The 24,719-nt window shown below is 39.4% G+C and overlaps 1 protein-coding gene and 1 long non-coding RNA gene across 3 annotated transcripts; both read right to left on the minus strand.

Moving 5' to 3' along the window:
* Positions 1-675: 675 nt before the first annotated feature.
* On the minus strand, positions 676-23,996 carry LOC116034580 (helicase with zinc finger domain 2). Of its 2 annotated transcripts, none has more exons than XM_031277286.2 (20): positions 23,835-23,996; positions 20,014-21,558; positions 16,709-16,892; positions 15,936-16,043; positions 13,853-14,367; positions 13,120-13,758; positions 10,079-10,877; positions 9,864-9,939; positions 6,320-9,692; positions 5,761-5,846; positions 5,463-5,600; positions 5,226-5,381; positions 4,999-5,143; positions 4,788-4,919; positions 3,923-4,115; positions 3,057-3,203; positions 2,630-2,839; positions 2,357-2,513; positions 1,668-1,835; positions 676-1,579 (listed from the first exon to the last, which is right to left on the minus strand). In XM_031277286.2, exons 2-20 carry the CDS (start codon positions 21,363-21,365, stop codon positions 1,467-1,469), a joined length of 8,691 nt encoding a protein of 2,896 aa, XP_031133146.1. In that variant the 5' UTR covers positions 21,366-21,558; positions 23,835-23,996; the 3' UTR covers positions 676-1,466. The 2 variants fall into 2 exon arrangements, with proteins under 2 accessions (XP_031133146.1, XP_031133147.1); XM_031277287.2 differs by lacking the exon at positions 23,835-23,996 and adding an exon at positions 23,423-23,629.
* LOC116034584 lies at positions 4,134-4,781 on the minus strand. The gene is made up of 2 exons (XR_004101141.1): positions 4,257-4,781; positions 4,134-4,192 (listed from the first exon to the last, which is right to left on the minus strand). It is a non-coding gene; the product is annotated as an uncharacterized LOC116034584 (long non-coding RNA).
* Positions 23,997-24,719: the final 723 nt, after the last annotated feature.

The raw sequence follows: 24,719 nt of genomic DNA on the forward strand, positions 1-24,719 counted from the left end.
CTGAAAATCCAATATATTCCATTTAACATTCTTCTCCTTTGGATTGCGCCTTGGTCGACACGCTCAAACATGACTCAGAATCTATTGATTTGTTTCTTTTGTTACATTTATTTATCTTTATCATTTGATTTCAAGGTGTAATGTTTTTTTCTTTTCCACAAACAAATAATGAACGGCCCTTACCAGATGGCGTACAGGGTTGACAGCATAGCAGAAAAATAAAAGATATAAAAAACAATTGAAATTCACAGTCACTTAATGGCACTGAGCGCTTAAAAGAACGAGGCTACAAACCAAAGAATAAAGACTGTATGACAGCTCAGCTCTTATAAACAGCCTTAATCAGCTGATTGTCAAAAGGCTGTGACTATATGCCACGTACCAACAGCAATTAACTTATGGACAATTCATCAAAATACAAGTTAACATCAAAGTCATAATTTTGGCTTCAACACCATCAATACATCAAGTTGAATGTTTTTGTACACAGTTACTAAAATCACAGAATGCAGAAAAGCTTAAAGAACAACTTTAACAGCAGTTTAAATGTATAACCTTTCCTGAAAATTAACATTTGAAAAGTTAAGGATTTAATGTTTTAGAAGATATAAAGGCAAAAATTCATAGCCATTTTGAGCAATGCTGCTAAAAAACATTTCTTTTGTCTCAACATCATACGTGTCATATTTGATAAAAATGTTTTATTAACATATATACATGTATTCCTGTAGCAAAACCTTATCCCTGAACAAACAACATCTAAAGGTATCAAAAACAATTCTATGAGAGGTCAAACATTAAAAAAAGAAAACTACAAACTGGACTCACTCTTTAAGTTTTAAGGCCAGATGAAAACTAATTCTGACTCATTCATCAGTAAACAGGAACGTTGTCTTACTGGAGGTGATTTCATACAGTGGTAAATACAGTGAAATACATTTAAACTAAACCTAAAGATGAATTAAAAGATTCAAACAACAAGAGCTGAACTCTGTTTTCTGTCATTATCATTGTCTGATAAAGTATTTATTGTAGCCTACACCTTTTCTTAAATGCAATTTCTTAAATTGTAAACATAATATATAAATAAACAAAAACAAAAAAAAAACAGACTTCATTCTTTGAACCTGGAAGTTTAGAATTCGATTTAGCACATCTAATAATAAAATTCTAGATACAGTTGATATAGGAGTTTTAGGATTTCCTATTTACAGATGCAAACATATTAAAGAGAAAGGTGTATTTAAATCAGAGCACAACCAAAACTGTCAAACACAATACAAAACCCCCAAATATGGTATATACAACTGTAAAAAGAATTCATAAAAAGTTACTGCAACATCATTGAAAAAACATAAAAATATATAGACCTACATATTTCATGAAGTCGTGCTGTTGCGCAGGTGTAGGGCTGTGGTCTGCTGCTTGTAGAAATCAAGTCTCTTCAAAGGGACAGATGAGATCAGCTATGTGGGACGACACACTGAAATCTTGTCTGCAACTGTCACTGCATTGTTACGCTTGTAGTGGGCTAGGAGCTTTTTCCAAGGGCTACTGCAGCTCAGCAACTCTTGGTTTCCTTTCAGAGGACAGAAACATTTGAGTTAAGAAGCTAGGAGGTTTGAGCTTTGAGTGTCGGAATAAGACATTGAGCTGTAGTATCTTACCGATAATGCAAAGTCCCTCTTTGGCTCTGGTGATGCCCACATTTATCTGGTTGGGATCACCCACAAAGCCCACATGTTTGGACAGCCAAGATCCTTCTGGTTCTCTATTAATTTCTTTACTTGGCAGAGAGCACACCGTAGATATGATGACGTAACGCCATTCACTTCCTAGAAGACAAAATACTGAATGTCACGTGATGTTGTGCTTTGCTTTTTTCGGGCCGGCACTGAAATACTAGATTGTTGAGTCATGGGATTGTCATTTACATGTCCAGAAAAATGGTCTATATCATGAAAACAAATACACTTGAAATGCTACTCAAGTATTTCCATTTTGTAAGACTCACTCAACTGAAAAAAATATTTTTATTTCACTACATTTGTCTATAGTTACTATTTTACGGATTATGATTTTAAATTCAAATGTGGAATATATAGTCATAAAATATGACACACTGCTTTAAACTAACCATCAGGACCTGAAGTAGCCTACCCAGCACCAATGGGACAAGCTTCAACATGTATATGTTGTGTGTTTTATGTACTGTACTGACTACATGTGTATATTGGTAATACTTTGAGAGGAGCAATTCTTCACAATGAGTAGTAGTCTCTGGAATATTTATTTATAGTGGTGTAGCTTCTTTACTTTCAGTAAAAGATTTGTCGTTAAGTAGCAGAGAGGTCACCTTGGCTTCTGGTGATTGTGGTAACGCTGATTTGAGTCATGTCCTTCTTCTTCAGCTCATCTCTGATTTCAGACACTTGTGCATTATAGGGTGACAGAATCACAATATCTTGCTCTTTGATTTTGGCATTCTTCACCAGCTTTTCAGCAATGTCAATCTGCAAAAGAACCAAAGCAACACTGTAGTTGAAAGCAATAATAATGTAAAACGGTACTTTTACTTTACTACTCTATAGTAACTTTTAATCAAAACCAAGTGTGCCCAATACAGTACCACTTTGTCTCTCTCTTTCTGGTTTGCTTTGGAGTTCTCGTTGCCCTTGGCTGTGTTGACAACCAGACTGATGGTCTCTCCTTTGATATCCCCAAAAACGATTGGCATCGTCTTGTCATCAACACGCAGGACGCTGCTTGGCTGATTCACCCCAGTTTTCAGCATTCCCTCATAGTATTCTTCTGACGGGAACTCGCATATGTCCTTGTGCTATAAAGGCATATCATTGATAGTTGTTGATAACAATTTAAAATAGTAAACTCAGACGTGGTAATTCAATATTGCTACACTAAGTACATGTAATACATACATATGCAATATACTGTATAATATATATATATATATATATATATATATATATATATATATATATATATATATAGTACACAATAGATATGTATATATAGTGCATATTTAATGTTCTCACCATTCTGTACTGGGTGTCCAGCATCACTGCCCTGCTCTTGTGCATTGTATAGTAGCGTTCAAACAGAGACTTGGCCATCCCCAGCTTCCTCACACGCTCATTCTTCACAATGGGTCGTAACTGTTTGTGGTCACCGATCAAAACAACCTGAAAGTCATATTGTAAGACATTGGAGTGAATAATTATTGTAATGATGCAACCAGTGCCCCAAACTCCTGTTATTTGACATCAGTCAGATCTAAAATAGCCAGTCAGACAGGTGGCTTTTACCAGCACTAGGAGAACCTCCTGTGTCAAAAAAATGGAAAGGCTTGATGCTGTTGGGGACATGAGTGTGCCCAAATCTCCCCTTTATATTTTGATAAGTGCAAAAACTGGTGGGGACACTAGATAACAGAATAGAAGGTCATCATTAACATAAGGATTAATTCCCTGTGGACAAACCTTCATGGATATTTGGCCAGTAGTTTTTGAGATTCATTGCCATGGTCAACATTAGAGTTGGACCTGAAAGTGGGACCGGATACATGATCGGGGGGCAGTACCATTATCATTAGGAATCAGCCTTTGACAATCATGTTTTTCACTGTCACACAGGACAACCTTGCTAGTTGTCATGATGCCATTGTCACAACTGCCATGAAAAATAAAATGCTACGAAATAATATCATTACATTTTTGAGGATTAGGGTGATAAAACAAATGATAACAGAGATATTCTGACATCAAAACCCATTGTGCTTTAAACATTTCAAGGCAGTATTTTCATGAATCAAGGCACAAATCAGCATCAGCATACAGAAGCATTCAGGACAGTGTTAATGGGAGGCACAAGCTGGACAATGATTGTTAAATGAAAAGCACACCTTTTCTGGTTTGTTGCAGACTAATGGAATCAGGGCCTGGGGTTCAGTGGCCATTCCACATTCATCAATGAGGATCTGACGTGCGCTGACTGTCTTAGTCAAACTCGGGGTGGAAGACTGTGTACATGTGCACAGTATGATGTCATGGCGTTCAAGCTCATATGTCCGTGCAGCTCTGAGAAGTTTTTTGTATCTAGATGGGAAACATTTTATACAGTTAGGGATGGATATAAAGTCTTAAAGTTCTTTACTTACTCTTTTCTACTCTTTCTAACTCTTTGGACAGGATTTTGGTGTGCAAACAGATGACAGACATGCAGGAAACTAAAATGACACTAACAAACACAAGACATTAAAGTTGGACATAGCCCTGTTTGGGACTGTCTAATTATCACACTGAGTCAAAGTGACTTTTGATCATTATCTTATGACAGAATAAGGAACATGTTATGATAGGATCCTAATGATGAGCTTGTTACCGTACATTCACTAACTACCCCAAGACAAAGTAATGTCCAACCTAGTCCCATTGAGGACCGTCTCATCACTGCAGTAGGAAACAGTCCCATAGAAAAGCTCAGGGAAGTAGCTGTACACTGCTCTTCAATGGATCTGGTGAAGTTAACCAGACGTTTATTTGCCAAACCAACTAGTTTGTCTTCATCCTTGAAGTCTTTTCTCTTGTAAAAGTGAAACATGAGGTTTATTTCACGCTCGAAAACAATCTTGGACAACTGCCACAAAGGTGAGATTTAGTAACAACTTTCAAAATGAGTATTTAGGAATTCCCTACTTTTACTGACTAAAAGGTGACATTTTCATGCAGCTTTAAAGTTTGTTAAACCAATAGTGCATCTGAACTTACTCTTTCACCTCTTCAGCAGTCAGAACTTCTCCTTCTTCCTCAAGGGCAAGTTTAATGCGTCGATCAAAATCTTTAATTCTACCTGAAGAAGGGTTTTGGTCCTGTCGCATGCGGTGATGCATAGTGATGCTCCTAAAACACGCTAGTGTTAGTGAATAATTACATTTTTTTTTTCAAAATTGAGTGTCATCAACTGGTCTGATAATAATACCTTAGCTCTGATTTGGCACGTTCTTGGCGAAGTGACCTCCGGGAAAACTGAAGAGTGCAGTCTGGATAAGGGTAATCAAGCATTTCCACTTGTTGGCTGTAGACCCTGAGGGGCTTTAGTCTTTCCCCAAACCTCAACAAGTATTCTGTGTTACAACAGTAAAACATGGGTTATAGTAACAGAAAAAAATGCAGCTGAAATTTCCGCAGAGAAAGAAAGTAACTTGCCTGCAACAACATCAACAGACTTGTTGGATGGGCCGCAGTAGAGAATGACTTGTTTCTTGTTCTCATCCTTTGGGTCATCAACTATCCTTGGGTACTTAGAGTTGAGCTCAAAGAAACGGTACACTATATACACACCTACTACTGTCTTTCCAGTTCCTAAAAGACAAATGGGAAAAATTACTTAAGCCTTTGCAGAACATATGAAACTTCAGGGTGAATTTACGTTCCAGCTCTTACCAGGAGGTCCCTGTATAAGTGTAAAGGGATTATTTAGAGCTTTCTCCACAGCACGATACTGACTCGCGTTAAATGTTGGCAATACATTTGGTAGCTCTTTCCTCAGGATGTGCAACATTGGTATGTGCTCATTACACACTGCAAAGACAAAATGAAAAAATGTTTTTGCAAAAAAAAGAAAAACCTGTTGAGTCAAATTTAAAATATACTACATGAATATTCAATGTGTGTTTTGTGTATTCCACGTTATGCCTGACTCCCATTGATACAAATACTTAAAGTCAATGAATGAACATACCCTCTTTTGGAATGTGTTTTCCAAGTGCTATAGTCTTGACAAGATCACATGCAGATATAATACTGACCACAGCATTTTCTTTCCGGCTACAAACAGATAAGATAAAACTTTGTGTCAACAGCTTAATCTAGCTGAAAATGAAATAGTCCATCAACATATGTCAATGCAAGAAAAATAAGATATAATCAGTATGAAAAGTAGGGCTGTCAATCAATTAAAATATTGAATCACGATTAATTGCCTCAGTGTCCACAGTTAATTAAATTAACATAGATAATACTCAACATGGGAGAGAACTAATATGCTTTCTTTATGATGATTTTCCAATTGTTTGAGTGATCTGATATCCATTAATAAAATCCCCAAATCGATCTTTTAATATATGCCTTTTCACCATGCGGGCGAAAGATGTAACCCGCAACTAGAATATCATAGTTTATAATCCTCAACCATTAAAATGCATTTGCGTGAACACGTTCACTTTGACAGCCCTAATGAAAAGTCAAAGTGTAAGCAAAGTTACATTGGTAGGCTCAGAGTAAACTACACTAGAACTTACATGTCAGGCAGGAGCTTTGGAATTATTTCAACTGTGAAACAAGTGTTTTTCTGAAAGACACATTCAGGAAAGGTCTCCATTGGCAGGTGATTGACATAGAACTCCACTTTACTTCCTTCATTTGGTGTTTTTTTCTTTTCCTCTTTTCTTGTGACACCATGGGCCACCCATGTGAACTCTTTTGGGTCCATTGGTGCAGAAAGCTCCAGGGTTGGAGTCACCTTCAGACCTCTTTTACGTATGCACAGTAAGCACTTTGAAAGGTTACATTCAATGGCCCATTCATTAATCCATGTCAGAGGTAAGAAGAAGCTTCCTGTTAGTATGCCTTCTTGCTCTTGACTGAAGCTTACCACCAGGTTCTCGATGACTATGCTGTCACTTTCATCCACGGCAGTGGAAGCAGATTCCATCTCACACAATGGTTTCCATATGCGTACATACTCCTTAGGGTCGCTATAAAAAATCCTTGATGGATCATCTGCTGATCTGGAGAAGCATGTAATAGGGCTGTGGACATGGTGCACACAAATCTCAAACTTTGGTTTGATGTGCACCAACTGCACAGCAGGCATGTGATAACCTCTTTTTAACTCTGTTGTCATTTGGATCTGAAGGGTGTCACCTCTCTGCAACTGGAGCTCAATGTCAACCTCATGCTCCATTTGTGTCTCATGCTCCTTTAAGGTACATGAGTTAGTCTTCGATTGAGGCACATTAGATGACTGTGGTAGAATATTTTGATTTTCCAGTCGCATTGTAGTCACGTTCATTGTAAGAAACTTTGCATGATCCCAGTTTTTTTCATCAATTGCTTTAACAGTGGCTTTCCACATATTCAGTGGAAGCTCAATGCAGGAACCACAGTCTGGAATGTTCAACTCTTGGTGTATTTGCATGTTGTCAACTGCGTAGATTCGCCTTTTCCATTTAAGAGTGATGCAGTCATTTGCTTCATCATAAGTTGGTTGGTCGCACAATTGTAAATCTTTGTACATAATTGATAAACTCCCTGCAAATATGTTCTTGTTAAAAGGAAATGCCACTGCAACACTGTCTCTGTTGGGATTAACAACAAAGGCTAGCTTTGAAGCACTTTCTTTTCTCATGCTCACTGCATAGGAGATCTGCTCAGCCTTTTGTTCATACTCCTTGGCATCCTTGAGGTTTGCCTCAAATTGACTGCACAAAGTCTTTATCATGTCTACAGTGTATTGGACATCCCGGTTACATATGACGGAGTGCAAAAGTCTTTGCAAGATGATGTCCATGTACCGCCGTATTGGTGAGGATGCTTGTGTGTAAGATGTTACATTCAGAGAATAATGGCCAACCTGTGCTTCACGAGAGGAGTTCGAACAGATGACTTTAGATTTACTAGAGCACCTTCTGAACTGATCAATGACTGGCTGGAGCAGAGGGTGGATGTCATCTGCAGCAATCAGGTCCACCATTTTGTCGATATCATCTGTTCTGGCAGCTGACTGGATATCTTCCCACACTTCTGTGAGTATGCGGAAGTTTTCACTGTTTGGGGCTTGTTCCTTGTGGGCAATTTTGTTCCGTACATGAAAAGACAGTTGTATTAATTCTCCACATTTCTCCTTGAATTCTTTTATCTTTTCTAGATCGGGTCTTTCCTGACAGCGAAGGGGTGTGCAATACTTGGTTTTCTCTGAATCAATCAACCTCTTAGATGCAAGTGTGTTGAATAACACACTCAGCTCTTCAATCATCAGATTGGCTTTGCGCTTTCCAGGCAATCTCTGATCGTCAGGTTGAGCATAAGCCCAATCTTTTCCAAGTCGAATCTTCCTTTGTGCCATTGCAAAACAATAAGCCACTGTGACACAGTCTTCTACAGTGTCAAATGTAGGTCTCTCTCTATATCTTTTGGTGATCATGACCTCTGCCTCCTCATAGGACAACTGCTTATCAGACCTGATCAATGACAGCTGGAATTCGGGATTTTCAATGATCTCATGTGTTTTCTTGTTTACTTTGATCATTAATGAAACCACCCTGCGAACTTTGCCTGACAGAAGACTGAAGTGTCCGGTGCTCAAGTCTTGTGGGAACATATGCATAGGATTTTCTTTACTGCAGTAATATGTAGCACCACGTTGTTTTGCAACCTCATCTAATTCACCACCTGGACTCACTAAGCTTGCCACATCTGCAACATGGACTCCCAACTCATACTGATCTCCAATTTCCCTGACACTGATGGCATCATCCAAGTCTTTTGCTTCTTTTGGATCAACAGTGAAAGTGATTATGTCTTTTATGTTCTTTCTGTGTGTCCAATCTTCATCTTTGGAGAGAGCCTCATCTGATTTACATGTATTGGGTGCAACTTTGAATTCTTCATTCAGGATTGTTAGTCCATCAGCCAAAGAACTTCCAATTGGAAGAACATCTATGACTTTCCCCAAAGGAATATGACAATTTTCTCTCCAGGCAATCACTTGCACTACAAATACATTGTTTTGTTTGAGCTTTTCATCAAGACGCTCATTTCGTGCAATCGTCCACTGTCCATTAGTTTGCTCCCATATCGGAAGGAAATTACGTCTTTTCTTGATGATCAGTATGCATACTTTGGGTGCAGATTTTGTAATGGGTATCATCGTCCTTCTGACAAATATGTCTTCAGAATTCTGTCTTGGTTTACTGTGATCCTCATCTTCAAGCAGGCACACAAGTTCACGGGCTGATGCAGCTTCCTTGGTGATGCTGACCACCTTTGCTGACTGCAACAACACTTCGTCTCCAGTGAAGCCCTTACCCAGGTTTGCCCTTCCTGTGATGCTGATACGTCTAGAGGGGTTGTGAGATGGTATGACATAACCTCTGTTATATGACTCCCTGACCAACTTTCCTCGCATGTATATCTCTGGTTGTTTTTTACACAACTCCAAAAGGTCTGTTTCAACATCACTGGTATTGTATGATGATCTTGACTTTAATCTGATTTCATCTGAACTACATTGTGTTTCCAACTGTTCATATTCATCTTTCAACTCTTGCAGAATTGCATCGCTGAGAGTGTTGCTTTCATCCACATGTTCAGACTTTTGAAACCTTGCAGTTTCCATAACATCTTTTTCGAAGAAATCTTTGGTGAAATGCAATGGTGCAACACTGTTGTTGCTGATGCAATGATCTATGTAGCTCTTCCAGACTCTTGAGCATTTTCCAAAGCAACAGAGGGCAGCGGCATCTCCAACCACAGCCACAAGGGACTGAGCCCTAGTCATTGCAGTGTTTAACACACGGGCATCATTGAACAGCTCCAGACCAGGCAGGTGAGATGTTTGTAGGCTATCACGTGTTTGCACAGCGGTCATTATGACTGCCCTGAATTGTTTGCCTGTTAACACATGAAGACAATGTTTATTATATAAAATGACAATAATATATATGAAAGGTAATACAAATATATTTGAATAGTCAGACAGGTGTAATGTTTAGCCATCCTTCATGTCTAACATAATGAGATAATTCCTGCAGGAGTTCTTAATAGTAGCTAGATTAAAATTACCTTGCACATTTGCAATATTCTCAACATGAACTTCAGCAAGGCTTCTTCTTTTAAGTGCTGTCCTAATTTGCCAAACCTACAAATCATAAAAAAACAATTAAGATAATTAAACTATTGACCATAGTCTGACCATATATAACAATGACAATTAAAATACATCAATGCAGAAATCATCACTGTTTCAGTCTTGTAACAAGTTAAAGGTTGTAATTTACCTGACATCCTTCTGATAGAACGCAGATTGAGCTTTGGTCCTTGGTCCCCCAGGTCAATGGCCAGTGTTCGAGAACCTCTTTCACTGCTTCAACCACTTTGGCAACCTCTTCTTTGTTAAACCAAGACATAGATACGGTGTCCAAAAGACACTCTCCCCTAACATGGTGAAACTTTAGGGCATGGTCATTTGCAGGAGCCGGAATATTTCCAGTGGCTTTGATAACATCATTCTTACCAACGTAGAAATTGGTAGACACAAACTCCACAATTTCTTTGGTTGATCGGTAGTTTTCACTGAAAATGATTCTACTGTTCTGGGCAGCATCACACTTTTGGCCTTGATAGTAGTGGAACAAGCGATTAAGGAGTGTGTGATTTGAACGGTGATGATCATCAACTGAGAAAAGCTTGGGTCCCATTTGCATGTGATCTCCAGCCAAAACAACTCTGGTGTTTGGCCCAGCAAGAGCAAGGGCCATCAAGGCCTCACATTCCAGCATCTGAGAGGCTTCATCAATAAGTATGTGGGTGAAGAATCCCTCTGGGAGCTTTAGGTCATGGAAATATCTTGCCATTGTTGTGGTGGTTATGATTATTTTGTAGCAATCAAGGGCAGCTTTTGTGGGTGGTAAAAAATTCTGTCCATCTTCCGAAAGCAAACAGTATTTTAAAGTTATCTCATCTGTGGCAAAGAAAGCACTTCCTTGTTTGTTTGCTTTTATTCGAATTGGCCTCATTCCATCATTTTTCTTGTCAATGAATGGATGGAAGTGATCTCTGATGTACAAATCTGCAGAACTTAAACAAAAATGACAATATTGTCAAATGTATATTAAAACTTTACAACAGTACATCTTAGAGCAAAGAGCTTAGTCTTTACACTTTTGTCCATCACACACGTCAATTCAATTCAATTCAATTTTGTTTATAGTATCAAATCATAACAAGAGTTATCTCAAGACACTTTACAGATTTACAGAGTAGGTCTAGACCACACTCTATAATTTACAAAGACCCAACAATTCCAGTAATTCCCAATTCAATCAATCAATTAATCAGTATTTCATTAAAGGCATACTTAGCAGCATTGCTGGTGGGTGTTTGTAAACATACCATTCAAATTTGGCTCTTCCAAATACAGGCAAAGAGCTGAGGCCTGTACTACGAATCAAGATCAACATGCCCTGGATTGCTTTCAGTTACCCGGCTTCACCTAACCTAACAACCGCGATCCTGCATAAGCTGTATCACGACGGTGGTTAACAACTAGTTCAATCAACCCAGGGTTTCCCAATCCAGCGGCGCATTCACATAAAAGAGGCGGTGTTTGCACAGCACGACCAATCGCAAACATCTACCAGAGCAGCATATTTTACATAAGAAGAGCAAATGATAATTCTACATAAATATGAAGAACACTGACACGGTTTAACAGGCAAAACGCAATACAGTCGCTACAGCTGCTTCCTAAAACAGGAGGAAAGCTGGCAAACAATAGCCAACGCTGTAAATGCATAAATCACAACGCTTATTAATATCACTTCCCCATCAGTCAAGATCTGACCATAATTACACTTGTGCTTTCCATAAACTGTCGTTGCTTTAGCCTATGCAACCCTGGCAGTGGTAAGCGATCGTGAGAGCAAATAAAAAATATAAAAACATAATTTAAACCGATGTGCGCATTGGCAACGCACGGCTCAAGAAGCTAACAAAGATACGTAATTCCCTCCGCTGAAAATCTATATCTTTCATAACAATACCCATCAGGGAATGTTAACGGGGTTGTCAGTCTCTAAATGTTAAATTAACTTTTATGAGCACACCTCTCTCTCTCTCTCTCTCTCTCTCTCTCTCTCTCTCTCCCTCTCTCTCTCTCCGCGCACCGACCTCCGCCTGATCTTCTAACAACGGTGACGCCGTTATCAATCGAGCATTGATTGGTCAGTAGGCGGTGCTCTTACACCAGTTGATCTCTAATCTCCAACTTAACCTGCACCCGACCAGGTTAGGTGTTCGGCATAAGTTACCACGGCGACTGAACCCGGTAACAAGTGATCCACCGTTGTAGTACAGAAAACCCTGGGTTGAACCTGAAGTTAGCTCGTTAACGCCAAATCTTGCTTCGTAGTACAGGCCTCAGGTCTACATCAATACACACTTCTAGTGGATCATAAGCATAGACTGTAAAAATAGTGGACATAGCATCTGTGACTTCACCCATTGGTTTGTGGACTGCTGAAGCATCCAGTTTAGCAATACGGGCATCACCCTCTTGGTTTTTTGAAATCGGATAAGACGATTTTTGACGATAGGCTGGAGCTGGGAACGATAATGTGTCCAAGCCAGTGTTGTTTATGGTGGCAATTGTGCTGTGCTGTGCTAAGCTAAACGCTTAAAGGGGTAAGTTGCAGACTTTCAACCCTTCTGAAGCGAGTCATCCAGTGGATTTACGCAGACCTCCGGTACAGAAAATCGTCACGCTAACACTAGTAGTAGCAAGATAGCTTGGTTAGCAGAATGCTGAACAAGACATTTTAGGCGACCAAATGTTCCAATTAACTTTGATGAAGTAAAAACACACAGTTTGAGGGTCAACATTTAAGCTGAAAACAACTTCACATCTATTTAATGTACACAGTGCCATGGTTAGAATTGCTAAGCCTCTGTCATGATTGACAGGTCCCTGTGTAGCCACACCCCTAAAGCATCCCCTGCTTTATTCTGTATTTTAAAATAAATGGGACCATAATTCACAAAATGGCCATAAGCTCATGAAAATGTTTACTGAGAAGTTGGGTAATTTTCTCTTCTACAGAAACTGAGGTCTTTTTGCAACCAGTTGAGCGAAATTAGATAAAATGCAGGATTAAGGCTTCACTTTTCAGGCACAGAAGCCTTGTGCATTATTTTTACAGTCTATGATCATGTATGATGAGTGAGAGGGATTATTTTTGTATTAGTCTATACATTGTTTTTGTTTTTTTAGGACAATTATGCTTAGTACACCTTTAAACACATTATCAATAATATGTATTACCTGTTGGTGTGGGTGCAAATAAGCACTTTGTTGTGAGGCTGCTTACACAGCTCTCTGGCTGCTGTAGCAAGGGTGAATGTTTTGCCAGTTCCAAATGGTCCATAGATAAGGAGTGGTGCCACATGGTTTTGGACATTGGAATTACCGGTGATAAAGTCAATTGCTGCCTGCTGCTTTGCATTCAGCTTCTCACATTGGATGCTATTCACTGGAACTCCACAGTTTTTAAGGTCTGGGAGCACTCTTATTGTATCAGGAAGGAGGTCTACGGCCTTGTGCATGTTGCAGAAGCTGTGGCGATTCAACTGAAACTGCACTTCCATTTGGTATGATTCATTGCTTTTGAGTGTAAGATCAGAGCAACATTTTTTAGACAGTTGCAAATACATTTTGTTCTCACTTGTGGTGTCCTTCAGAATGATGGCTTCATAGACCTTGGAGTTTCGACCTCTTGAAGATAAAGGTGCTATCAGGCCAGACTGGATGCTTCGTTTAAGAACCAGTCCCTCAGGGGTGTCTGGTGTGAGATTACAAGGAATCGAGACCGCACAGAACAGTTCTCCCCGAGGAGCCATCATCATGCCAAACCTTGTACTGTTCAACGTATCCATTGTTGTAATTTCTCCACAAACATTTAGTCTAAACAAAGAAAATAAGAAAACAACTTAGTTTTTGTAAATATGTGCTAATTCTAAACAATATAAAAGGAAACCGCTACAGATAAGCATATTACCTTGAAACAATCTGGTCCTCTGCCCGTTCCTCGTTGTACAGGAAGTGGTGCATTCTTTCTTTGTAGTTCTCATTATTCAGAGGTGTTTGGCTGTTGTAGAAGGACTTATACAGAAAGTTAATCTGAGGAGGTTTGTACTCCTTTAACAGCTCCTCCTGTTCTTCTGTCCTGGATGAACAAGGGATGAAAACCCTGTTCCCTCGATGCCAACGCTCAGCACTTTGTAAGGTGGCTCCACGGTTCACAGTTGGTTTTTCAATGTCCTCCAATGGCAGCTGGCCTAGTCTTACTCTGAGTTTCTTCAGTAGCACTGGTCTCATGTCAAAATCTAGCACTAACCACTGGTCGTACAGGCCTGGGTTCATGGATGTGAAAGACACGGTGATGTCATAGGTCATGTCTTCACTGAGAAAGTGTTCACCTGAGGAGTAGATGCAGGGCACAGAACTGATGTCACCAAGGGTGAACAAAGCTCCTGGTTCCTGCTTCAGCAGTGCCACGTGCACAAGCTGTCTCTGTACATACAGAAAAGTGGCAATTAAGCATACTATGACACACCATTTCTGGAACATTAAAGAAAAATTCAAAATGAAGATTGTGTGAACACAACACTGACACCAAGAAGACAAACTGAGTAGCTAGGCTAATGGTCTAACAGCTTTTAACTTTTAATACAAATTTTAAGCCGGTCATTATGGCCAATTAGAACCCACGCAGGCTGATGCAGGACTTGAATTGAAATGGTTCAATTCACAATAATGACCGGCTCGCTCTACAATATCCCACTTATTAGAGAGCTTGGTAACGTATAATCTTCAGTATAAGCTAACCTCCGGCGAGTCGCGGAGCTGAGGTTTTACAGCAACGGACAAACGAGCAGTGTAACGTTACGAGGCAGCGAGCCTGCCGCCCAATGAGTTAAATTAACTTCATGCTTCATTCACACAAAGCACAATGCTATCGCCACGAGTGACAGCTTTATTTGGCTCGTTTTCTATGAATGATGTGGCGATGGGGTAACATTAAGGCGGAGCTGGCAAGCTAACGTTAGCCAATGAATAAGTTGTTCACCGGCTGGCTGGTTCCGCCGTGCTCTCATGCTGCATTGGTTACAGAGAATGAGCTGGTCCGAACGTTAGCGGTCCGCTGATACGATTGATTGTCATCATAAGATTGATTATCATTATACAATTGATTATTATCATACGATTGATAAAGGATGATAGATTTTCTCGGACGTCATTGTGATAATTCTGCTGATAATACCATCACACAACAATAGGGATATTGATTGATTGATCCATTTGGTCTCGCAAACGAATGCATTTTTTTAAAAACAAAATAAAATGTATAAAGACATCGTAAATAGAGACAATATCTGGGGAAGTGTAGCAGTTGAACTGGCTTGTGACAGTGAGTAGACTGCAAAAGAGGGGTAAACATACTTTGTTTCAAGATAATATATAGAGAACAATTAAAATTGGCTGACATTATGGTATGGACATTATACGTGTTACAAATACTTGTGAAAGGTAAACTATAAAACCTGACAAAACCTGATAAGCGATAACAATATATAGGCCTATTATTATTATTATGGTTGTTGTTGTTGTTATTATCATCATTATAACCAGCAATTGAACACATTGTAAGTTCTCTAAATAATATTGCACACTTGGAATAACAAGCCCATCTGCACTGTGCAGAGTTGAGTGTGGGTTTACTACAGTTAAAACAACGATGAGTTGACGATTATGTGTCAGGGCAAAATTTTGTTTTCAGTAGAATGCACGGAACACGAATATTCATGCCGGCCTTGGTGTGAAAGGTTTGGACAGGAAAGCTGTATTTTTTCTTTTTCTTTTTCCGTTTCATCCCCAGTGTGAAAGCCCAGACTTTTTGTCAGTCCAATCTGGCAACACTAGTCCTGAACTAGCAAAAATGTGAAATGAGCACAGGAACAAAAACACAGCCTGCTGTGTCTGTATTGAAGTAGTTTGAAGTAAGATATTCAGCAGCTGGACCTTTTCGCATTTGACCCAGGAAAAGCAACCAACTTCATGCCTTATTGTAAAAATCTCACCTCTGTTTCCACTTGGAAGTTCCATTGCAGTGTTGCATTGGTCTGTTCACACTCTACAGTTAAATCTTCATCACAGGAGATGCTGACATCGTCAACTTGTTCTGAAATCTGTTCAACATTTGAGACAATTAATTAAAATAGCATGGTGAAGAACTAAAGAATAAATTGCTAATATAATAAACAAATCAACTGCCTTTGTTAGAAATTAAAAAGTCCTATAATTATTTGTTATACCTAAATTATATAGTTTACTTTTTCTAAATGTGATGAAGGGAAATTTAAAGGGACCATTCTACAGTGTTGTGAGTCTTTGGGAAGCAGGAATTACTATACTTAAATAATACCCAGAGATGTTCAAATTCAGTAAGGCATCTTTATCTCTACTGTAGTTCATCGAATGAAGCAACATCACAACATCAGCGACAGACTGCGTTTGACCTGTGTACTTCAATGAAGTTTTCTCACTTAGCACTTGATGGAAACACCTTTCTATATTCCCATTTTATTCCTTGTCTGTTTACATAGTGTCTTCTTTGTGTGTGTGTGTGTGTGTTTTCAGGCCTTGCAGCACTACAGTTTGTTTTTCTCTAGGGGAGTATTCAAGTTTCCAATGTCCTTGAGAAAGAGGGAGTGTGTGTATGCGATAAAGACTGGATTCAAAGACAATGTTCTCAAAAGAGAACATGGTGTGCTTCTCAGTTGACTGAACCAATGGCACAACATGAACAACCAGAATAAGATAATGAGACAAAAGATTAGAGCCTCGTACTCACAATGTGTACTTCATTACTGCTGTTTTTGTATTCCTCCAAGAGACTTTCATTGTAGCACATGAGACCCTGGGCTCCAATGTTATGTCTGATCTCCTTCTCCTCTGCAGCGCGCATCAACCACTCCTGCAGTTCCTCCTCAGAATGAGCTTTTGGGCACTTGTTGCCATACTCGCATGTTTGTGGTCTAGGATGAAATGGCAATTTGAACAGTACAATACAAAGAATATGTCACAATAAAAAAGACGTCTAAATGTTTCTCAGAAGATTTTTACTCATTCAAATTTATGCTAGGTACTTATTATTATTATTATTAAAAATAATATATTAGGTATTATTTTTAACTTATTTTACTACTATTGTACTAGGTTGGTTTTTGGGTGTGTTTCTGGAGCTCCCCTACTGTGGCAAATTAAAACAAATCAAAGAAAGTGAAATACATATTGGTGAATTTCTTTTTTGTGCATGAATTTACCGTGTCATAATTAAATGAAAAACAGATGATGAAAAGGAGAATTATTCGGCTTTTTGGCTTTAACTGAATGAATTGTTTTTCATTGTGGCATAAGTGGTCCATGCCATATTAAAATCTAATCACAACACAGAAAATAAAGTGACAAGGTGTGTTGAATTTTAGTGTTGTCAGCAGAAAGGAGCATAGATCTTCCAAAACTAAATGCAAACACTATTATTAGCTTTGATGAGGGGGTTAGAGGGAACATATTCTTTTTGAGATGGAGACGCATTGCCCATGCTAAAATAAGGAATTTTTCACTTTATTTCATGTTTGATTTGTTTTCATTTATGCATTTTAAATCTTCCATACCTCTATTAGTTTGAATTTATTTTGTGTGTGTATAAAGTGTGAGTCGCACCTTTGTGTTTGTTGTGTATTGCATTGGACAAAAGGACCACACTGAAAAATATAAAGAATTTAGTATGTATGCTGGTATCTTTGAGTGTATGTAAGTTATTAAATTTAATTTCATTATTTTATAATATGAACATTGCACTTTAAATAATAAGTCTGGTTCTATGTTTATCTCATTGCGAACAAAACCCACAAAAAGACCAAATCCAACACTAAATGAATGAAAGTATCGTGTGTATCACAGCCCGATATATTTCCTTCCTTGTGTGCCATCAGTGAGCCACACTGTTGCACTGGCTGACATCTCCCTTCATTACCAGGAACACAAACACTGTGTTTATTTTGACTCAATCCCCCACACACACACACCGTCCTGCTGCCACAAATACTCACTAGAACACCAAATGTGGATTAATGTAGATTAATCCACATTTGGCCCATCTGTTGTAGGAAATTACTAAGAATTTCTTAGAAATGAAAGTATATCTTCATGACACGCACCGACGCACGCATGCACACACGCACACACACACACACACACACACACACACACACACACACACACACACACACACACACAGTACACATAGTTATCAGTAGGTATGAATGGGATTGGAGCACAGACAGACTACAGAAGTCGAGAGTATTGAGAGACAGACGTTGCTGGTCTCTAACACATTGTTGGTGTTGGTCTTTTCATGGGGTTTGTTAACAAAAACAAAAATATAGAACATGACTAGCCTTGTTAGGGCCTGAGCGCCAACAGTGGCGAAGTGGTGAAAAATTTACGTATTTTAAGGGTTTTGGGAATAGGCGCACAAAAATGGCTCGCTAGTGCCCCCTACAAAACTTTAAAAATTTAGCCCCTGCAGTACGTTTAACGTAGACTAACGAAACGTGCTACACGTATGTAGCATGTCAAGAAGTACAAAAAAGCTCATTGGAGCCATACCCTTAACGCAACAGAAAGTCCGCCATTTTGAATTGAAGTTCGAAATTGTGCGATTTTGGCCATTTCCACATGTCGTACTTCAATGAACTCCTCCTAGAGATTTCATCCAATCAACTTCAAATTTGGTCTGTGCCATCTTAAGACGTTAAAGATGAAAAGTTATTAAAAGAAAAACTTTTCGTCATAGGGCATGGCCGTGGCGGGGCGGCCATTTTCTCCACATTGTCCAGTTGGCTCGAAACTTTTCAGGATTCATAAGAGTCCAACCCTGAGGACATCTATAGACAGATATTTACTCAAAGTCATAGCGCCCCCTAGTGGCAACAGGAAGTAGACCTAAAAGTCAAGGTGCTATACTTTAACGAACTCCTACTAGAGATTTCATCTGATCGACTTCAGATTTGGTGTGTGCCATCTCAAGACCTCAACGATGAAAAGTTATTAAAATCAAGACTTTTTGTTGAACGGTATGGGCATGGCGGCCATTTTGAGTGTTTAGCGATGAACGAGAAAGTGGCTGTAACTAGAGTGTACATTGTCCATTCTGCTTGAAATTTCCCATGATCAACAAGGGTCAAGGCCTGAGGACATCTACAGGCCAATATTGACTTTTGGTCATAGCGCCCCCTGCTGGCAAAAGGAAATCAGCATTATGAAAAACATCATCCGATTTACACGAAACTTATAATGTGTGGTCTACATGTGATACTGAGCCACCCCCTATACTTTAACCACGCCTACTTACTCAGGCCACGCCCCCCTTCATAACTTTTGAAGCGTTTAAGGTAGAGTCTTGGGTGAGGTATCATTGAACTCAGTAGAGAGTTCCTTTGTCATTGGTCATGGTTTGGCCCGCCCCCTATGCTTAAACCACGGCCCTTTCATAACTGGTGACCCATTTAAGGTACAGTCTTGTGTGACGTATCATTGAACTGAGCAGAGAGTTCCGTTTTTATTGGTCATGGTTTGGCCCGCCCCCTAGCTTTAGCCACGCCCCCTTTCACAGCTAATGAACTGTATGATGTAGAGTCTTGTGTGAGGTATCATTGAACTCAGCAGAGAGTTCCCTTTTCATTGGTGACGTTTTGCAGTGTCTGAGTGCCACGCAAGTGCACGGTCGCAAGGAGCGGCGTCCGGCAGTCACCCCGACGTGCAAGGAGGTGCGAGGGCCCATCCAATGCTGCTTGCAGCTTTAATTTGCTTTTGTATTCATTTGTTTTGATATGTTGTGCCTGTTCAGCACTTTGTTTGAAATGTGCTATACAAATAAAGTTTGACTTGACTTATCCTTTAAACGGGTTAAAACTAAAAAAGTGGAGGAGCTCCATAAAGCAAATATATAACAGCAATATAAGGCTTTTTTTTTTTTTTTATCAAACCAAAGGGTTAAGTTCTGGGTGTTTTAAAATTGCCACCCATAGTGGGACATAGTCATGACCCATAACCTGCATAACAAAACATGTAAAGAGGAGTAGAGTTGTTTACCTCTCACACAGCCAAAAGTCAGATCGGTTATTGTGTGGAGGCTGTCGTCTTCTCCACTTGGTGACGGTGTCCTCAGAGAGTAACTGGGCATGCTCCAAAGAGGAGCAGTGCTTGTAGAAGCTCTCTGGGGAGGAAAGGGCCAGGAAGCAAACTTTGCAGTACATGGTGACCAGTCTGGGCTCCGTCTGCTCCCGCCGGCTCAACTGAAGGAGATGAGGCCGAAGAGAGAGCCCACTGTGCTCGGCTTTCCACACGGCCATCTCCACCTCGCTCTGGGCAGACTGGCAGTGGCCGGCCTCATGCCAGCAGGGCTTGCCTTGCCTGACATGACTGCAATACTTAAACTGACAGTCCTGGCGAAGAGGGCGCACCTGGCTGTAGATGTGCTTCCTACTATTCTCTGATAGGTGATAAACTAAGACTGGGTCCCAGGTGTGTGCTGCATCTGATGAGCAAGTGGAATTCCACCTTTTGGCTGTTATTTTTTGTGGACGATCATGAAAGCAGTCTTTGCACAACTCAATGAATTCACCTGAAAACTGTTGGAGTATGCTTTCAGCTGCGCTTTCTGGTGTTAACGAAATAGGCTGAGACTCAATTACAAGTCGGATTAACTCCTCTTTATTAATGTTTTTGTCTTTAACATAGTTCCATACAGTGGCCTCTTCATAGCTTCTGGCATACGTGCATTCCTGTCCGTGTTGTGTACATCCAGAGCCCTCAACAAAGAACTTACACACTTGGTAAAGAACATTTCGACCAAACTGTCCACATGTAGGCCGCTCAGAGACAGGCCTCCATTGGTTAGAGGCTTTTTCTTTGGCTAAAAGCAGATTTCTACTGCACTGGTGAGTAACTGACTGAACTGTGTGAGTTATTTCCTTCTCCTTGATAGAACACAGCTCGCACACAGCCTTCAAATCTAGAGTTGGCAAGAAGTCACCCATAGATTCAGAGTTATCAGGCGGATCAGATCCTCCCTCAGACTGAACTATAAGTTTACAAAGAAACACATGGTCTAATCTGTGACACTTTCCAAAGTTCCAAACGGCAGCTTCCTCATCACTTCTGGCAAAGGTACACCGGTTCTTGTGGTATGTGCAACCAGAGCCTTCCACAAAGAAGCAACATACTACATACTGACTGGGATTTGGAAACGTGGGCCGCCTAGAAACAGGCCTCCATTTGCTGCCACCTTTAACTTTGCAGAGCAGGAGATCGCGTGCACAATGGTGCCGGTCTGATTTTAACTTATACGTAATTTCTTTCTCCTTGACAGAGCATTTAGTGCATACAAGTTTGAGGTCATGTGTTGATAAAAGAGGAGCAAGTTTGGATTCATTAGCTGACATTGTGATACATTCATAATGCTAAAGCATCTGAATTTAAACGTTTAATGGATTGTAGGAATGTGCTCAGAGCTTAAGTAGTTTATATGTTTTGAGTTGTGTTTTCTGGTTACAGCCAGTCACAATAGACCATCAACTTGTCATTATCTCACTGAAGGCCAAAGTCTGAGAAATGTCCAACTTTGTTTGAATGTGTCTGAAAAAGAAAACAATAGAGAAGACAGCATAATAAGAAGTGTGCTCACTATGTTAAATTCAGAAAGTCATTCATTCATATCTTTGGCATGTATACTTTTTGTTTGTTTATCTATAATTGTTAAAGACTCTGGTATTAACATTTAAGGTCATTCAGGAAGGACACAAAGTGTGCTTGTTGCTATGGTCACCTGCTGCTTAAAGCCCAGTTCAGATACGCAATGAAACATTTCTTTGTTCAAAAAACTCAACTGCACCATCTATTCGACTGAAAATACAATTCATTTTATTATTCTAGTACCAAAAAGTTAAGTTCTCATGTGCAATTCATATAATAAAAGACTGATACCTGGTGTCTGTGTATCGATACAGTATTGCCACAGAAAATATTGCGATACTATGCTGTATCAATTCCCCCCCCATCGCCTGCCGAGCACTACATGGTGTTTTGTTCAGACCAAGGCTGGCCACAGGTTATTTAACTTCATCCTGTCAGTAACCACGAGTGTCGAAAGATAAGAGATAAACAGTTTTGAATGTGTTGGGTTACGTCATGGCTGTATTTGTTTTCTTAATCTGCTGAAACTTATTGGAAGTGACGGACATGGTTAAATATTACCACTGATGAGAAAATGATAAGATGATGATGATATAAAGTATTGGTAAAGACTGGATGTTTGGTTTTCTGAACGCACGTTGAAACAACTCATGTTAATTAGCAGCCATTAGCAGTTCCAATGCATTCTGAGTGTATTTACACCGGCATTAACAGGCCTTTTTGTTCTCCTGATATCTACATATCTCATGTTAAAGCCAGATGTAATGGGGTCCATGTTTCTGCTTTCAAAATTGCTTTGACAGATATGACAACATATTTCAACAGATTTGAAGTAATGTGCAAATTATACCCTATAGTCATTTTAAAGCCTAACTCAGAAACCACATTTCTCAGTTGAAAGCCAGTATTCCAAATCTAGGTAAAAAATGGTCTAAATGTGAACTAGATTAATCAAAGAATAATCAATCAATCGATTAGTTGTCAACTTTTAAATTATTTGCTAACTATTTTCACAATCGCCTCATCGGTTTGAGTAATTTTTTATGAAAGAAAAGTACAACATTTCTTAAATGTGAATATTTTCGAGTTTCTTTACTCCTCTGTGACAGTAAACTGAATATCTTTAAGTTGTGGACAAAACAAGACATTTGAGGACGCATCTTGAGCTTTGGGAAACACTGATTAACATTTTTCACCATTTTCTGACATTTTAAAGACCAAACTAATCAATTAATCGAGAAAATAATCGACAGATTAATGACAATGAAAATAATCGTTAGTTGCAGGCCTAATGTGAACTTTTAATCAACGTCTTCAAATAATGGGTAATATTTTCTTAACTTTTGAACCAGTTTTAGACCTCTTTTAAATGAGAAAATGCTTAGTGTAAAATTAAAGGAAGACTAAAAAAAAATCTGTAGTCATTTAGGATTTTTAGGATCAATTTAGCTGTGACTTTTATTGATCCTTCTTATCAACAGAGTGTTTTGTTTGCTGTTCTTTGGGGCTTTTCTGTGCATGTCAGTTTTACACAGAAAAGCCCCAAAGAACAGCAAACAAAACACTCTGTTGATAAGAAGGATCAATAAAAGTCACAGCTAAATTGATCCTAAAAATCCTAAATGACTACAGATTTTTTTTAATGAATGTCAGTAACTGCCTGCTGTTTGGAGTTGCATCTTAAATCCAATAGATGGCGCAGCTGCCCTTTCTCTTAACACCAGGAGCAAGCAGGCAACAACACAGAATCAGAATGAAAGTCAGTGGCTCAAAATTTTCAAATCACCCAGGGAGTAGCCTGGCTCACCGGATGTATATTGCTGGTAAGACATGACATCCGGCGCGCCGAATGTCCAAGGCAATTTGGTTTAAAGAAACACTAACAACAACAATCCCAGAGAGATAGATAGTGTAGCCAGACCATACTGCAGCGCTGACAGAGCTGTGGATGGGAGACTATAGCCTACCCATGGCAGTGATATTAAAACTAGGTTTTGAACTGTAGACTTTTTTTAATAGTAAGATACATGTCTATTAACCAACAATCAAGAAGTTTAAAGTGCAACCAGTTATTGCAGTCTGTTTAAATTCTCCCAGTCAAGTTAACTGTTTCGACATTATTGCTTCAACTCGTGCTAGCCTTCTAGTTACTACTACTGATATGAATCGCCTAATGACCGTGATAACAACAACAATTATAAATATGATAATTAGCCTACCGTCAGATGGGCTGTTGTTCATACAGGTATATCGCGGAGAATAACGCAGCTCCTCCGTGTACCGGAGCTTGGCATCGTCTGGACCCGGAGTGAACCTCTCCCTGAAGCCTCCCCGCTCTCCTCCAGTAGCCTGTCCGATTTAAGTTTCGTTTCTCATCACATCAGGCTGACTGATAAGCATGCGCTGTCTCCTCACTTCTCTTCCTCATTTGAACAGCAACCTAGTGAAGCCGCACGTGATCCCCGAGGCATCCCATTATGTTCTTTATGTTCCATTGACTCATTTTGTTAAAGAGTCCTTTCTAAATGAACAATATGTATTTAGAGAAACTAAAACAGTTTGACATAGGGTTAATATTGCACCTGTTTTCAGTACAGTCTTAATATTAGCCAGTGATCTGCCTCAGAAAGGCGCTCTGCCTGGAAAAAGAATGATCTAGGGTTGGAATGGTAACCTCTGTGTGCATCTATAACTAAAGTGTTGCTCCAAACAGACCCTGATTCATACAGTGTGGGAAATTAATTTTCTTCTTTATATCAGGAGGGACTTAACGGATACACCATGGCTCAGGAGGTTAAAGCAGCATCAATGATGTTTTTACTGTGTACCCATGAGCCACCTGTCCTCCCTCGTCCACCTTCCTTCTATAAATTGTCATACTTTAAATTTGCAATTTAAATTAGGGATGAAGAAAAGTGTTTTTTACCAAACACGTATGGCCTCAAGTACATATCCTACTATTATGGAAAGTAAATATACTAAATGTAAATCAAAGTTTAAGGTCTGCACTTTATATCCCCAATAACATGCAGTACCTGTTCTCACCTATCACGTAGACCTTGTCAAACCGGCATTTACCGTTCTTCACAACCAGCAGAGACACT

This window comes from Sander lucioperca, chromosome 6 (genome assembly GCF_008315115.2).
Source record: "Sander lucioperca isolate FBNREF2018 chromosome 6, SLUC_FBN_1.2, whole genome shotgun sequence".
NCBI classification, from domain to species: Eukaryota; Metazoa; Chordata; class Actinopteri; order Perciformes; family Percidae; genus Sander; species Sander lucioperca.

Bases quoted from the DNA above. Each gene is read 5' to 3' on its own strand.
- LOC116034580 (XM_031277286.2), bottom strand. From the start codon at position 21,365: ATGTCAGCTAATGAATCCAAACTTGCTCCTCTTTTATCAACACATGAC. The intron at 13,759-13,852 runs GTAATATGCTTA...TTCTTTGTTTAG, and splicing joins GAGGACCAGATTGTTTCAAG to ACTAAATGTTTGTGGAGAAA. The intron at 5,144-5,225 runs GCAAGTTACTTT...GTTGTAACACAG, and splicing joins GTCTGTTGATGTTGTTGCAG to AATACTTGTTGAGGTTTGGG.